Here is a 15477-nt window from a genome sequence, read left to right as displayed (position 1 = left end):
GGATTGTAAATAAAAAAATTCACAACCTAAAACCAAAATGTAACAAGAACTTCGTTGTATTATATTAAAATAGGAAAATTATACAACGAAAGTTTTCTAATTTAAAAACAACAACCTGAAAACCCATATCACTCTGCGGCGCCCCTTCTACGGTTCCAGACCTCTTCAACCATATCAGCCTGCAGTGATATATGCGATATTTGGCTCTGCATATCGGTGTACCGCTGGATCAAGTATTCATTACTACGTGGTACACCCATCTGCAGGGGCTCCATGGAAATACCCGAGCTCGAACTAGCACCATCTTCCGGTGTCCATCGCTCTGCAGCAACTCCTTCGTCATCTATTATCATATTGTGCAATATGATACATGCAGTCATGATGTCTGCGACATCATTTCCGTGCCATTGTCGAGCCGGACACCGTATAATGGTCCCTCAATTACATAAGAGACTTCTCATGCCTTATCACAAAGATGCACATAATGGCAGAGCCAACCCAAGAGGAGGGGAAATGGGCTTATATGATATTAGTGACCAATCACAACATTGTAACACGCCACATGAATGGAAAAAGTACACTTCTGAAAGGAGCTGTGTTGAGAAAAGAGGAAGTATCAATAAGCATTAAAGAAGAATAGAGTTCCAAGAATGGAGTTCCAAGAAGCATTGAAGATGTGCATGCATTGTTCCAATAGTAGTGTAGTTCCATGAATATACATTTATTGTAGGATCTCAAAAGTCACCAACATCCCTATAAATATATGGGTGTTGAGTACCATTTCATCATTCAATCAAAATACAATAATCTTCTCTCATTGCTTTCTTCTCTAAATATGTTGTCTATTCCATTTAACATGGTATCAGAGCGGGTTTGGACTCAGATAAGGTATCATCATCGTCCTTGATACCTTTCTCGGCCCCTTCCCGTTTTTTTGTTTTTCCTTTTTCCGCTGTACCTATAACCATAAGCCAAAATGTCAAATGACAACTATATAGTAACCGAAACCTCAGATTCATCTATGGCAGATGAATTTGCCCGGCAATTTGCCAACTTTATGCGCAATAGTTTTGCGATGAACCAACCAAATCCACCAGAAACAGCTGCCATGCCATTCAGAATTGACACGCAGCCCCTCCACATTGGTGGGAATAAGTTGAATGGAGAAAATTACGCCCTTTGGTCCGTATTGATGAAGACAGCAATAAGCGGTCGGGGAATGGTATCTCACGTCACCGGAGTGCCTCCTTCCCCACCGCGAACCGATCCAGCCTTCATACAATGGGAACAAGCCGATCACTGTGTGATCACTTGGTTAATACAAAACATTGAGCCTCGACTGGTCAGTCGAGTTTTACAACATCCGACGGCAAAGCATATATGGGATGCGTTGGCCGTCACATATGGGAGCGGAAGAGATAAAATCCAGGTGTATGATCTTCAGTTCAAAGCAACCACACTGAGACAAGGAAGCAGTTCATTGGAAGAAATATGGAGCCGGTTGGGAGAGATCTGGATTTCAATCGACCAAAAACAGACGAACCCAATGAAATGTCCAGAGGATATGGAGATTCATAACAAATTCATACAAGATCAGAGAGTATGTCAGTTTCTCTATGCAATTGATAGCAAATATGAAACAACCAAGAGGGATATACTGAAAATGGACCCGCTTCCCTCCGTCGACTATGCGTACAACCTGATTCAGCAGGAGGAGACACGACTCCGAGTGTTACAACAGGCAAACACCGGTGGAGCAGCTGCCATGGATGGAATTGGAACTGGCCTCGCCATCCGAGGGTGGCAGAACCCTACCGGCGGCTCTCGGGGTGGCGGTCGCGGCAGCAACGGTGGTGGTCGCGGCAGCAACAGTGCTGGTCGCGGTAGTGGCAATGATAGAAATCGGCAAAGTGATGAAGAAGACAAGTCAAAATTGGTGTGTTCCTACTGCAAACGGAAAAGACACACAAAAGATTCATGTTTTGAACTAGTTGGATATCCAGATTGGTGGGAAGAGAAGCACGGCAAGCCACCGCAACCGCAAACACCCTGGAACCGTGGCGGGCACGCCGCCGCAGCAGTTGGAGGCGACGGAGGCAACGCCGTGCAGGGGGTCGCGCAAACTGCCGGTGCTGTCCAGCCAGGAGGAAGGACCAGAAATGAAGCTGCTCAGCCGGCGAACACAACCGGGGCAGCAAACTTCATTGCCAGCGGAAGTGGGAGTGTAATTCACGATTGGAGTGAAGAATTGATGAGGGGAGAGGCGGCGCCCGATTCAGGTAGATTAGGGTTAGGGGGCTCTTTTATTGGAAACCCCCAAATCTTTGGGAAATTGCAGGTTTTACCCCACCAAAATTCTCAGTCACAATTAGCCCCCAAATCTTCTGAAAATTCCATAATTTCCCAAACCACTTGCCAAAATCGATTTCAGCCTCTCGAGAAGCTTGGAGTTGTGTGTGCAGTATCTAATGGCCATGAGAAAAATGATAAATGGAATTTTGACTGTGGGGCAACCGATACCATAACATATGATGCCTCAGACCTTACCAACCTTTAGAAACCTCTAAAATCTCATATCCAAACTGCCAATGGGGAATTTACGGTGGTTGAGGGGGCTGGAACCGTTAACATTTCCCCAACTTTGCAGTTATCAAATTGTCTATATATTCCTTCGATGTCTCATAAGTTATTATCCATTAGTCATGTCACAAAGGAATTGAATTGTACGTTACTAATGCAGCCACAATTTTGTCTGTTGCAGGATATCCGAACCGGAGAGATAATTGGGCGTGGCACTGAACGTGATGGGCTTTACTATGTGGATGAGATAGCTCAAAAAGGGACTGCCATGTTAACTCACGGATCAGCTGACCGGAAAGCTTGGTTTTGGCATCGGTGCTTGGGTCATCCATCTATCGGTTACTTAAAATTGTTATTTCCTAGTATTATTCCTAAGCATGACATGTACTGTGAAACTTGTCTTTTATCCAAAAGTCATCGGAACTCTTACCCATTAAGTAATACTCGTGTTGAAACCCCATTTGCCTTAGTACACTCTGATGTTTGGGGGCCCGCACCAGTTATTGGGGGGGATATTTCTTAGTTTTTGTGGATGATTGCACTCGCATGACCTGGATATGTTTCATGAAACAAAAATCTGAAGTTTTGTCACACTTTACCCATTTCTATAACCTTATCCAAACTCAGTTTCACAAAACCATTCAGGTCCTTCGGTCAGATAATGGGGGGGGAGTTCGTTAATTCTACCATGAAACAACTCTTCCAAAACAAAGGCCTTATACACCAAACCACATGTGCTCATACTCCCGAACAAAACGGTGTGGCTGAAAGGAAAAATCGATCTCTCCTCGAAATGACTCGTTATATGCTTATAGAGTCAAAAGCCCCGAAACACTTCTGGCCAGAAGCCATTGCCACCTCCGCCTATCTCTTAAACCGATTGCCCACAAGTATTCTCAAACACAAAACTCCTCTACAAGTCTTGTCCACCTTCACAAAAATTCCTCCGCCCTTGACTCTTGAACCTCGCGTCTTCGGATGCTCCGTTTTTGTCCACATTCCTAAACATGAAAGAACTAAACTATCCCCTTGCGCTATCAAATGCGTTTTTGTAGGATATGGGGTAAATCAAAAGGGGTATAGGTGTTTCGATCCAAAGTCCAACCGGATGTTTGTTACAATGAACTGCAACTTTCTTGAAACTGAGTACTTCTTTACCCATCTTAGCGGTCAGGGGGAGAGTAATGTTAGGGATAACAATGATACGGACCCGCTAAGTTGGATCTCAATGCCACTGCCAACGCCAAGCAATCCTGATGCGGATCTATCAGAGAAAACAGTAAGTAATTCCGCTGAGCAAGTCTCTGATGTGGTAGAGTCCATCGTAGAAAGTGGCATCGCCTCAAATATTTCTCCGTTAAGGTTATCCAATGTAAGTAATCCTGTGGATACAAGAATTGTTTGGCTAACACTGTAAGTGCAGAAGAAAATTCAATTGAGGCCGAAGAAAGGGAAATTGAGGAAGTCGAGGTCGAAGGAGTTGACCCTGACACTGGGAGGTACATACTTCCACCAAGGTCAAACAGAGGAGTTCCACCCAAAAGGTATACGCCAGAGAGGATTGACAAGAAAAAACGGTACTCTGTTGTGAACCTAGCCAAAGGCCATTTATCAGAGATGGCTCGGGCTTTCGAGAATGCACTATATGAGGAAGAAGAAATACCACATACATGGGAAGAAGCTATGAAATACAAGCATTGGAGGGAAGCAATGAAGAAAGAGATTGATGCACTGATTCGAAACCACACATGGGAGAAATGTGCTCTACCAGAAGGGAAGCGACCAGTGGGTTGTCGATGGGTCTTCACTATCAAAAGAAGACCTGATGGCTCGATAGAAAGGTACAAGGCACGACTTGTCGCAAAAGGCTATACTCAGACATATGGAGTTGACTATTCTGAGACCTTCTCTCCAGTAGCTAAGATGAACACAATTCGGGTGTTGTTATCCATTGCTGCTAATAGGGACTGGCCATTACACCAGTTTGATGTGACGAATGCCTTCCTACATGGAGAGTTGAAGAAGGAAGAAGAAGTTTACATGGAGGCACCCCCAGGTTTTGCAACAGATTTTAAAGCAGGTGAAGGGTGCCGATTGAGGAAGACCTTGTATGGATTGAAGCAATCTCCAAGAGTATGGTTTGGGAAGTTTGCTGGGGCAATGATTAGCTATGGACATACACAGAGCAATTCAGACCATACGCTATTTTTTAAGAAACATGGTGATAAGATCACATGTTTAATCATATATGTTGATGACATGATTATTACAGGTGACGACCTAGAAGAGATTGAGGAATTAAAGAAAAATCTTTTTCAGGAATTTGAGATGAAGGACTTGGGGAATCTCAAGTACTTTCTTGGGATTGAAGTGCTAAGGTCAACCAAAGGAATTTTTCTGCGACAAAGGAATTATATCTTGGACATCCTAGCAGAGACTGGCCTACTGGAATGTAAACCAGCAGACACTCATCTGGCAGTTAATCACGGATTACAAATCAGAGAAGGAGCCAAGTTGGCTGACCGTAGTCGATATCAGTGACTAGTCGGAAAACTCATATATCTCTCGCACACTAGGCCAGATATTGCCTATGCAGTTGGGGTCGTAAGTCAGTTCATGCATAAGCCGCAGACAGATCACATGGAGGCAGCACTTAGGATTTGTCGGTATTTGAAGGGAACTCCAGGGCATGGAGTGTTGTTCGCTAAAAATGGGCATCTTGAGATTCATGGTTATACAGATGCTGACTGGGCAGGGAACCCAAACGATAGGAAGTCTACAGCAGGCTACTTTACCTTTGTTGGAGGTAATTTGGTAACATGGAGAAGTAAGAAGCAGAAGGTGGTGGCTCTTTCGAGTGCCGAAGCAGAATTTCGTGGGATTAAAAGTGGGTTGACCGAGATTTTATGGTTAAGGAGAATGATGAAATAGATTAATCTCCCTCCAAGCAAGTGCCAGTTGTATTGTGATAACAAAGCCGCTATAAGCATCTCACAAAATCCAGTACAACATGATCGAACGAAGCATGTGGAGGTTGACAGACACTTCATCAAAGAAAACATTGAGAATGGGATTGTCGAACTCCTTTTTGTTCGCTCTGAGGATCAACTTGCCGACATCCTAACTAAAGCAGTCAACTCAAGGAGCTTTGAAGATGTGCTTTCCAAATTGAGTTTTGGAGATCCCACCACTCAATTTGAGGGGGAGTGTTGAGAAAAGGGGAAGTATCAATAAGCATTAAAGAAGAATAGAGTTCCAAGAATGGAGTTCCAAGAAGCATTGAAGATGTGCATGCATTGTTCCAATAGTAGTGTAGTTCCATGAATATACATTTATTGTAGGATCTCAAAAGTCACCAACATCCCTATAAATATATGGGTGTTGAGTACCATTTCATCATTCAATCAAAATACAATAATCTTCTCCCATTGCTTTCTTCTCTAAATATGTTGTCTATACCATTTAACAAGCTGAACATGTGGTATTGATAAGTAGAGAAACAAAACACATTTGAGGATTTTGAATTACCTCTAATGGTTCCAATCTTTTATAAGTTGTACTGAAGAAGAAGGATAATATGCACACTTAACATACCAATTTTCTTAAAAGAACCAAAACCCCAAGATATGATCCTACCTGTTCTTTTACGTATACATGGGGCATTTTATCTCTTACTAACTTCTCGAGTATCATCGGTGAAAGAGGAACTACATTTGCAATGTCAATTAAAGTTGAATGAACACGATCAAGAACTTCACTCTTTTTAGATGGACCTCTGTGTTTCTCAAAGTATGCAGATGGAGGCACGAAATTGCTTACAAGCATCTCCAAGCAGAAATTAACATGTTCCCCATTTGATGAAGCCTGTATAACCAAGGTTTAAGGAGAGGAGGGGATATCGAATCAATAAATAAGGAGCATAAAATATAGCAGCACATACCAAGGCAACGAGCATCAGTCAATGCATCCATAACATCAGTTCCATAATCCCACAGACTCATTCTTAATATCTGTGATGTCAAAAAAAAGCCTTAAAACAAAAATGGAAATAATGAAATAACAAATTCAGTGAAATGGCTTGTTACTAACTGCAGCAAGTAGGGACTTATGATGACTGATATCTATACAAGATACTGCTCCAGTCAATGCTTTCAAACACGTCTGCAAAGTTAGAACACAAAAAATCAAGATTAAGCAAATTACTGGATAAAGTAGTGATAAACTTAGTAGCGAAAAGCCACAACATACCACAAGAAGGGCGACGTCTGCAGCAGAAAGACGCTCTTTACGATGCATCACAGCCACAAGTTGATTGTAAAAGTCGCAGTCACCCTTGAAATCAGGAAAACAAAAAAGTGTGCAGAAGTTCATCCATACGAGCTAATAATGATTGCTAAAATGCCTAATTACCTGAATAGCAGATTTGAGCGCATCCTTAACATAATAGTGGAGCTGAGAATCAGTGAAACTGAGTTCATCCATGTCAGGCACGCCCATTGAAATCTGAATTTGAAGAGCGACCTAATTAATCTTCTCCTAAGGTGGTAGAAGCTCAAAGCATAGGACGGAGTTAATGTTCGGTGCAGAGCAGCTACTACCGACGCTAGTAGCTGCCTCAATATACCGTCGTGAATGGAGGATCGGTGGTGGAGGGAGGGAGGGATGGAGGCGCTGGTTAGGGTTCCAATCTCTAAGAGTGTCCACAGTGGTTGCCCTTGAAGGCCACCAAATATGGTCCGGCCACCATTCGTGGCTCTCATGTGGCCTCCGCAATGGTAAAGTAAAAAAATTAACAAAATTAACAAGGGCATGTGGCCCTCTATAAAAATATTTAAATTTGTTTTCCTTTTTTAATGTTATTTTTAATTTAACTATATTAAATTTTATTAGACTTTAAATTTATGATATTTATAAGTTAATTAAAATAAAATAATTTGGATTGTAAATAAAAAAATTCACAACCTAAAACCAAAATGTAACAAGAACTTCGTTGTATTATATTAAAATAGGAAAATTATACAACGAAAGTTTTCTAATTTAAAAACAACAACCTGAAAACCCATATCACTCTGCGGTGCCCCTTCTACGGTTCCAGACCTCTTCAACCATATCAGCCTGCACTGATATATGCGATATTTGGCTTTGCATATCGGTGTACCGCTGGATCAAGTATTCATTACTATGTGGTACACCCATCTGCAGGTGCTCCATGGAAATACCCGAGCTCGAACTAGCACCATCTTCCGGTGTCCATCGCTCTGCAGCAACTCCTTCGTCATCTATTATCATATTGTGCAATATGATACATGCAGTCATGATGTCTGCGACATCATTTCCGTGCCATTGTCGAGCCGGACACCGTATAATGGCCCATCGCGCTTGGAGTACACCAAAAGCTCGCTCAACATCCTACTTAGCACCCTCTTGTTTTTTCGCGAAGTAGGTTTGCTTCGGCCCAACCGGTTGTCGGGTCGTCTTCACAAACACCGGCCAGCGAGGGTATATCCCATCGGCCAAATAGTACCCCTTACTGTACTGAGTGCCGTTGGCCATGAATCTAACTTGCAGACCCTCACCCCGGCTCTCGTCATTGAACAGGTGTGACGATCGTAGAACGTTGATGTCGTTGTTCGATCCAGCGACCCCAAAATATGCATGCCAGATTCGCAAGCGGTAATCAGCAATGGCTTCCAGAATCATCGTGGGATGTCTGCCTTTGAAACCAGAAGTAAACTGTCCCTTCCAAGCCACCAGACAGTTCCTCCACTCCCAGTGCATGCAATCGATACTCCGCCGCATCTTCCGCCTCGTCGGCTTCACGTTGCACCGCTGCAACAAGGTTTTGGAACTCCAGATCTACCGCTTGTTGGAATTGTTCATCGTCGGACCGCTTGTTGCAAGGTTGAATCGAAATTGGAAGGAAATATTGGAGGAAAATGGAAGTAAAATGGAGTTGGAAAAATGGAATGGAAATGTAGTATTTTATAAATAATTTTCGAAATTTAAAAAAAATTAAATTAAATTCCGCGGCCCAGCCGCGAATGGCGGCCTGCTGCAGTGGAGGGCCGCGGGTCGCCCTCGGCTCTCGGCCCTGCGCCCCGACTCTCGGCTCTCTGCAATGGGGGGCCGCGCACCGAGCCACGGGCCGCGGCTCCCCCATTGTGGACACTCTAATAAACTGCCAATTTTATTATAAAGTAAATGCCAAAACTGGTCCTGAACATATGCTCATTTTACAATTTTGGTCATAAACTTTATCTTTTGATTTTTTGCATCCCGAACATTTCAACTCGGATCACAATTGGCCCTACACTAACAGTTTCGTCTATTTTTTAAGAGCTTCAGCAGTGGAGCGGAATTCCCGGCAGAATTCCACGCGGGATTCCCTAAAACACCTCCTGCCACGTCATACGGACTTCCCACTGCCCTGCCACGTCATACGGAATTCCCTGCGGAATTCCCGACGGGATTCCCACATTAAAAAAAATCACAAATTAGACAATTTCCGGAATTAAACAATTTACGGAATTAAAATTTCGACGTGAATACGGAGAAAATGTAACCACTTTATTTTAAAAAAAAACCATACTTCATTAAAAAAAATACATAATTATTATAAAAAGTACATCATTATAAAAATAAAACCGGCTTCTCACTCCTGGAATTCCTCATCGCCAGTCCTCTCGCCATCGGCGCCGCCGCCCCCCTCGCTGTCATCGTCCGACATCCCGTCGAACCCCAAATCGCAGTGCATACTGTCGAGGAGGGGCTTGAGCTTCCGCTTGTAATGGGGGTAGGTCGCTTGGCGCCATTCAACCATCGCACGTAACAAGGTTTCATGTGCAGCGATGCGGGCGAATGAGGGGTGGTTCTCGGGATCGTTTTGGGGGGTGCTGCCGATTGAGCCTCGGCGGATCCGCTGGTGCTTCCCCTGGACATCCGCGCCGTGGACTTTTGCCCAACCGGGTGACGGCGGCGGGCCGACGATGTGGGTGTGGGGAACTCTGCCTCGGCCGGGGGAAGTTCCGCGGAACAAGCACTGCTACTGTACTCTCCGGAGGCGCTGATCTTCGTCCGCTTCGGCCAGCCAGATTCAACACCCGCAGTGAACTTGGGCGAAGACTGCACCACAAGAAACACCGGCTAACACTTGAATTCCCCGAAGCCCTTCTCAGCGTCAGGGAACTGCTGATGAGCCAACAGCTTCACTTCCTCGGCAGACATGCCGCTGGTTGCCGAGCGAAGGTTGTTTGTGTAAATGCCGGCAAATCGGCTGAGCTGCCTCTTCAACCGTTCCCACTGTTTCCGGCATTGCTCCGCGTTGTGTTCCTTCCCCCCTTGTGGTTTGAACTGGAGGTAGCTTTGGCTAATGCGCCACCACATCCAGTCGATGTGCTGGTTCGCCCCGACGTTTGGATCCTCCTCTACACTGATTCACGCCTTCGCCAGCGCGGCGCACTCGTCCATGCTCCAGACGGTCCTCTTGTTCCCGCTGGATCCCTCCCCCACCTCGCCTCCGTACACCCGGACGCCCCGTCCCCTGCCCTCATTTGCTCGGTCTTCCCTGCCCTCCCCTTCACCGGTGGTGCGCTGGCGGGAGTATCCCAGACCGGAGAAAGCCCCAACTCCTCGAACGAGAACATGTCGACGCCAGCGAACTGAGTCTCGAGAGGAGAGCTCGTCGGGTTGTCCGTCTACAGTAAATCTATAAAAGGCCGATAGACGTTGTCCACCGGAGATTGGGGGACCCCCTGCCTACTCCCCCCGCAGTGACATGCGACCCATGCATCTGGGGCATCATCCCCGTACTCGCCCCGGGCATCTGGGGCATCATCCCATACCACTATGGGTACATGTTGTAGTACCCGGACATCATTCCCGGTGGCATTTGAGACTGGGGCATCATCCCCGGCATTTGAGGTATCGCAGCGGACATCGACGTACTCCCTCCGATGGGAAAATGGGGCACCGGTGACTCGCTCGAAGCGGGGGAATCGCTGTCGTGGTGCTCCATTGTTGATTCGAAAGAAAGGTCTTTTTAAAGAGAGAGAGAAACTTGTTAATGCAAGTGGTGCAAATGAAATGAAGTTCAACGGGATGTATATATAGAAATCGAAAAAAAACATTTAATGAAAAAAGCGGAATTCTGCGGGCGTCAACGCAATGGCGAACGTCCGCACGGAATTCCCCGCAGAATTCGGCGGAACGCCTCGGAACTGCGAATTCCTTCACGGAATTCCGTATCTGTGCCTGGGACGCGCAATGGAGGACGTCCGCCACTGAATTCCCGCACGCCGGTGGGAATTCCACGTGGACATCCCCCATTGCTGATGCTCTCACGGTAAACGATTTTAACCCGATTTTGAACAATTAAAGCAGTTAATTATGGTTACTTACACCCTAATTATATCCTTAATAAATACAATCTTGAATTTGTTGTTTACCACAAACAAAAGTCAGCTTGTGGATCCAAGAATAAGAATAGATATAGAAGTAGTTTTATATAATACTAGGTTAATAGGGGGCGGGGGAGCTAGTGACCGCCAGCGGCGGGGAGGGGAACGCGGCCGCCGTTGGGCGAAGGGTTTGTCTCATTCACACAACCCTTGCGTCGGAGTGCCCGGGCAAGGGTGACTGCGCGGTTTCCTCTTAGTAAAGCCATGATCGTCGACAACGTGTTACCCCAGGGTTTTACCCCACACTGCTAAAAAAGGCTAATTGTTACTTGAAACTTCTCATAATTGGGATTTTTATGATTTGGTGAAAGAGTGAGAAAAGAGAAAGGTGGGAATGGTTTTGAAATTGTAAAATTTGACAATTGGATTCTTGAATTTGTAATGGAATCGGGCAGCCTATGAGAGGCCTAGAAGATTGCCGAGAATAGAGTGGGACCGGTACTGGCACCAAGTAGATGCCGTTGAGATAGAACAGAGCGAGCCGACGGGAGAAGACAGAGGCCATCATGAAGAGCTCATAATTAAAGATTGTATTTATTAAGGACATAATTAGGGTGTAAGTAATTATAATTAACTGCTTTAATTGGTCAAAATTGGGTTTAAATCGTTGACCGTTAAAAAATTGACGGAACTGTTAGTGTAGGACCGATTGTGATCCGAGTTGAAATGTTTAGGATGTAAAAAATCAAAAGATAAAGTTTAGGACCAAAATAGTAAAATAGACATATTTTTGGATTCGTACACTGGATTTCAATTCTACTTCTCTTTATTAGTATATTAGTATATACTAGTATAATGTTTTAAATTGGAGTAACCGTGTGTATTGGTTTACTAAAATAATTCTGTAAAATATTTTTTATTTCTTATTCTATATAGTATTTTTTCATAATTATATTGTTTTAATCATTAATACTCCTCATATCATAAAACAATGTCATATTTTTTTATTGCACTTGTTTTAAAAAATGATATAGTAAATAGTTAAAGCGATAAAATTATAATAGACAAAATAAGTTAAATTTAGAAAAAATATTACTCTCTTCGTCCCTGAAATTTTGTCACATTTTTTCATTTTCGTTCGTCCTACAAAATTTGTCACATTTCACTTTTACCATTCTTGGTAATGGACCTCACATTCCACTAATTTATTCTCACTCACATTTTATTATAAAACTAATACTACCTCCGTCTCATAAAAATATATGCACTTTCCATTTTCGTATGTCCCACAAAAATATATGCATTCCATTTTTGGAAAGTTATATCTATTTAATAATGTAGGTCTCACTATCCACTAACACTACTTTACCTACCATTTTCATCATCTCTCTTACTTTACTATACCATTCTCATTCCCTCTCTTACTTTACCAATTTTTTCTTAATTCCTGTGCTGTCCCAAATGCACATACTCCTATTTTTTTGGATGGAGGGAGTACTTTATAAGTAGGAGCCACATCCTACCTGTTGGGGTTTGCACAACGGAAATTGCAAATTAAATAAATCCACAAGAGAATCTATTTAGGAGATTATGTGGATCAATTCAATTTCATGCTAGAACATGTAGAGACATATTATTACGCAATTAATCACATAATTTAAAAATAAATTAGATGTTTAATACTTACAATTATGATTCTCCAAAGAATGAAGTGGCTCACTACTTCTCCACGTGTAGATCTTGAAGCTTGATTGCAAGACCAATGATCTTCTAACCTATGACCTAACTCTAGATCTAATTTCCTTGAGGGAGGAATCTATTAGAAATAATAAGGATCTTGAAAGAGAAGACAAGAACGCCAAGAACACACAAAGAGGAATTTCGAATTCCTCTATTAGAGAGAGGGGGCCGAAAATTCCAAGTGTGAAGGCTAGGGTTTCCACTTCTTGTGTTGTGTATCATGTATATTTGTCACACCTCCTTCATCCCTATTTATAGAGTTTGTGATGGCCTAGGTTAGGGATCTATGGGGCTTGGATTGAGCCTCCCCTATTGGACTTTATTTACTAATTAAATTATAACACATAATTCAATATAAGGCCAATGGAATATTTCTTGTGCCGCTATAGAAGAAATATTGACTGCCCGTCCAATCTGTGATTACAAGCAATCCGGGTTAACCTCTTTAATATATTATTCCCCGTGTTTAAGACTTTCTATATCCATTAATTAATTTGTAGTCTGCTATGGACTTTAAATTAATTAATATTTTATTTTCAAGAGTTTGTCTAGTACGAGATGTATATTAAAATAATATACTTTGCTTTTCTAATTATTATTGGATTAAATCCAAACCGGTCGGGTTTCCGAATAATAGAACTTCTCTCGAACACCTCTTGGGGATATAGTCAAACCGCGAAAGCACACGATTCAATATAATAATAAAACTGACACCATACTAGTTATTAATTACTACTACCCAAGATATCATAAATATTTAGTTGCGAAAAACCCGCACCTATTGATAAGTCAAAGCAGCGTATGATTAAATAACGTGTGTCCTATATTATTACAAAGATTAAGAAATATTAAATCTCCAAGACATTGTCTTACAGTAGATAGCAATAAAGACGTGTCTATATATTTTAGATCCTTTTAATGCTATACCACACCAGTGTCACTAGTCATTTTCAAGGTAAAGATGACTTTCAGATGGACACTGTAACCTTTCGCGATAGGTAGCCAAAGCCTATCTAGGTTGTGAAAAATGTTTTACTTCTACAAGGTTCCAGCTGGGCCACCTATTGTGAAGACCTGTTCCATGACCCAACCTTCAACGTAGAAGACTTAGACTGATTTTACTTTCCGGTGTTTTAATTATATAATTAAATATATAATTAAAAATGTTCAATGCCCATTAAAGTAAAATACACAACATGAAGAAAACATTTATTATTCTCATTAAATAAGGAGAGTTTATAATATACAAGCAATTTATCAAATTTATAATAAACTCAAAAAATGCTTTTTAGCATATATGTTCCAACACTACCAACTTTTCAACCCACTTTCCATCACATTTCTTAAAACCCGTGTCCGGTCAAACTATGAAAAAATTTGGGGGACGGAGGGAGTACATACTACTAGTCTAATTTTTTAGATTAATAAAATACTAAATATTACTATCTCAGTCTTTTAAAAATAGCAATTATTTATATTTTGGTATGTCCCTTTAAAATAGAAACATTCTAAACTTTCTATTTTAGGAAGTGTATTCTACAATCCACTAACACTACTTTCACGATTTTTTTCTCTTTCTTTTTACTACTCCATCCGTTTCATAGAAGTAGAGACATTTCTTTTCGGCATGCGATTTAAGAAAAATTGTGTTAAGTGAGCTGAGTAAAGGTAGAATAAATTAGGAAATGAAAAAGGTAGAAAGATGAAAAGAGAATAACGTAAGAGATATTAAAGTAATTGAGAAGAAATATATTGAGTTTTACTAAAAAAGGAAATGACTTCACTAACGTACAAAAATGGTAAAATGATTCAAAGTACTATGGAAGCCAACAAGAAAGCCAAGAAATGACCTCGTAACTAGCCATTTATGGCCAGGTAAACACACCCAGTGTCAAACATATCATATGCGTTGTAGCCTGTAGGAGTACAAGTTTTAAAATATACTGTCAAACATATCATTAGCAATATAATGCGTTGTAGGAGTACAAAGTTTAAAAAAAAGGAAAAACTAGTCTAGTTTTGATGGTCGTACCAAATTGATAAAATAGGACATTTTTTAAGATTAAGAAAATACTAAATAGTATACCTTTGTAGATTTTAAAAATAGTATAGTAACCATTTTGTATGTTTCTTAAAAATAGAAATTTTATAAAATTTTTATTTTTGAAAGTGGATATCATAATCCACTACCACACTACTTCTACTACTTTTTTCTCCTTCCTTTTTCTTTATTTTATTCATTTTTCTTTTCCTCTCATTTTACCAATTCTTCTCTCTTACTCTACTAATTGTATATTAACATTCGCACCGTTTCAAAAGGTTTATTTTTTTAAAGACGGAAGCAGTACTAGCCCATGAAATTATTTATTCGCACATAATCATCAAGCACTAGGTTTAGGATAGAAATCACGAGAAAGTGAAATTTTAATACTATGTGTGAAACTTCTCTTTATTAGAGAACAACTTGCAATACTTTGGCAAATAATATTTTTTATGGACGATTATTTAGATGATTATATGATTAATTGTTTTCATATTAATTAAAATAGTTAATTGTTTATTTAAAATGCAAATAAATCACCTAAAATAATTAAAAGAACAAAAACTGAACCTTAATTACAATAAAGTAACAATTTAATACAAAAAATGTGTCACATTTAATTACACAAATAATCCCAATGTATAATCATAACCTATACAATTTTATCTTCATTCATGGATCTCATTAGAAGAACATAATAATAATTGTAATAATGATAAT

At 41.2% G+C, this 15477-nt stretch overlaps 1 protein-coding gene across 2 annotated transcripts; it reads right to left on the bottom strand.

Annotated features, from left to right (window-relative positions):
* Positions 1-6054: 6054 nt before the first annotated feature.
* On the bottom strand, positions 6055-7232 carry LOC121803004. 2 transcript variants are annotated; one of them, XM_042202705.1, is made up of 6 exons: positions 6991-7232; positions 6829-6912; positions 6670-6741; positions 6521-6590; positions 6400-6444; positions 6055-6287 (listed from the first exon to the last, which is right to left on the bottom strand). In XM_042202705.1, the coding sequence occupies exons 1-5, from the start codon at positions 7075-7077 to the stop codon at positions 6419-6421; spliced, it is 339 nt and encodes a 112-aa protein (XP_042058639.1). In that variant the 5' UTR covers positions 7078-7232; the 3' UTR covers positions 6055-6287; positions 6400-6418. The 2 variants fall into 2 exon arrangements, with proteins under 2 accessions (XP_042058639.1, XP_042058638.1); XM_042202704.1 differs by having other exon boundaries at positions 6055-6444.
* Between the last annotated feature and the right edge of the window lie 8245 nt (positions 7233-15477).

Source organism: Salvia splendens, chromosome 5 (genome assembly GCF_004379255.2).
Source record: "Salvia splendens isolate huo1 chromosome 5, SspV2, whole genome shotgun sequence".
In the NCBI taxonomy this organism is placed as follows: Eukaryota; Viridiplantae; Streptophyta; class Magnoliopsida; order Lamiales; family Lamiaceae; genus Salvia; species Salvia splendens.
This window is presented reverse-complemented; position numbering and strand designations above follow the sequence as displayed.

Excerpts from the sequence above, each read along its gene's own strand:
- LOC121803004 (XM_042202704.1), bottom strand. The coding sequence starts at position 7,077 with ATGGGCGTGCCTGACATGGATGAACTCAGTTTCACTGATTCTCAGCTC. Across the intron at positions 6,913-6,990 it reads CGCTCAAATCTGCTATTCAG|GGTGACTGCGACTTTTACAA; the intron begins GTAATTAGGCAT and ends CCTGATTTCAAG. Across the intron at positions 6,445-6,520 it reads GACTGATGCTCGTTGCCTTG|GCTTCATCAAATGGGGAACA; the intron begins GTATGTGCTGCT and ends TTGGTTATACAG.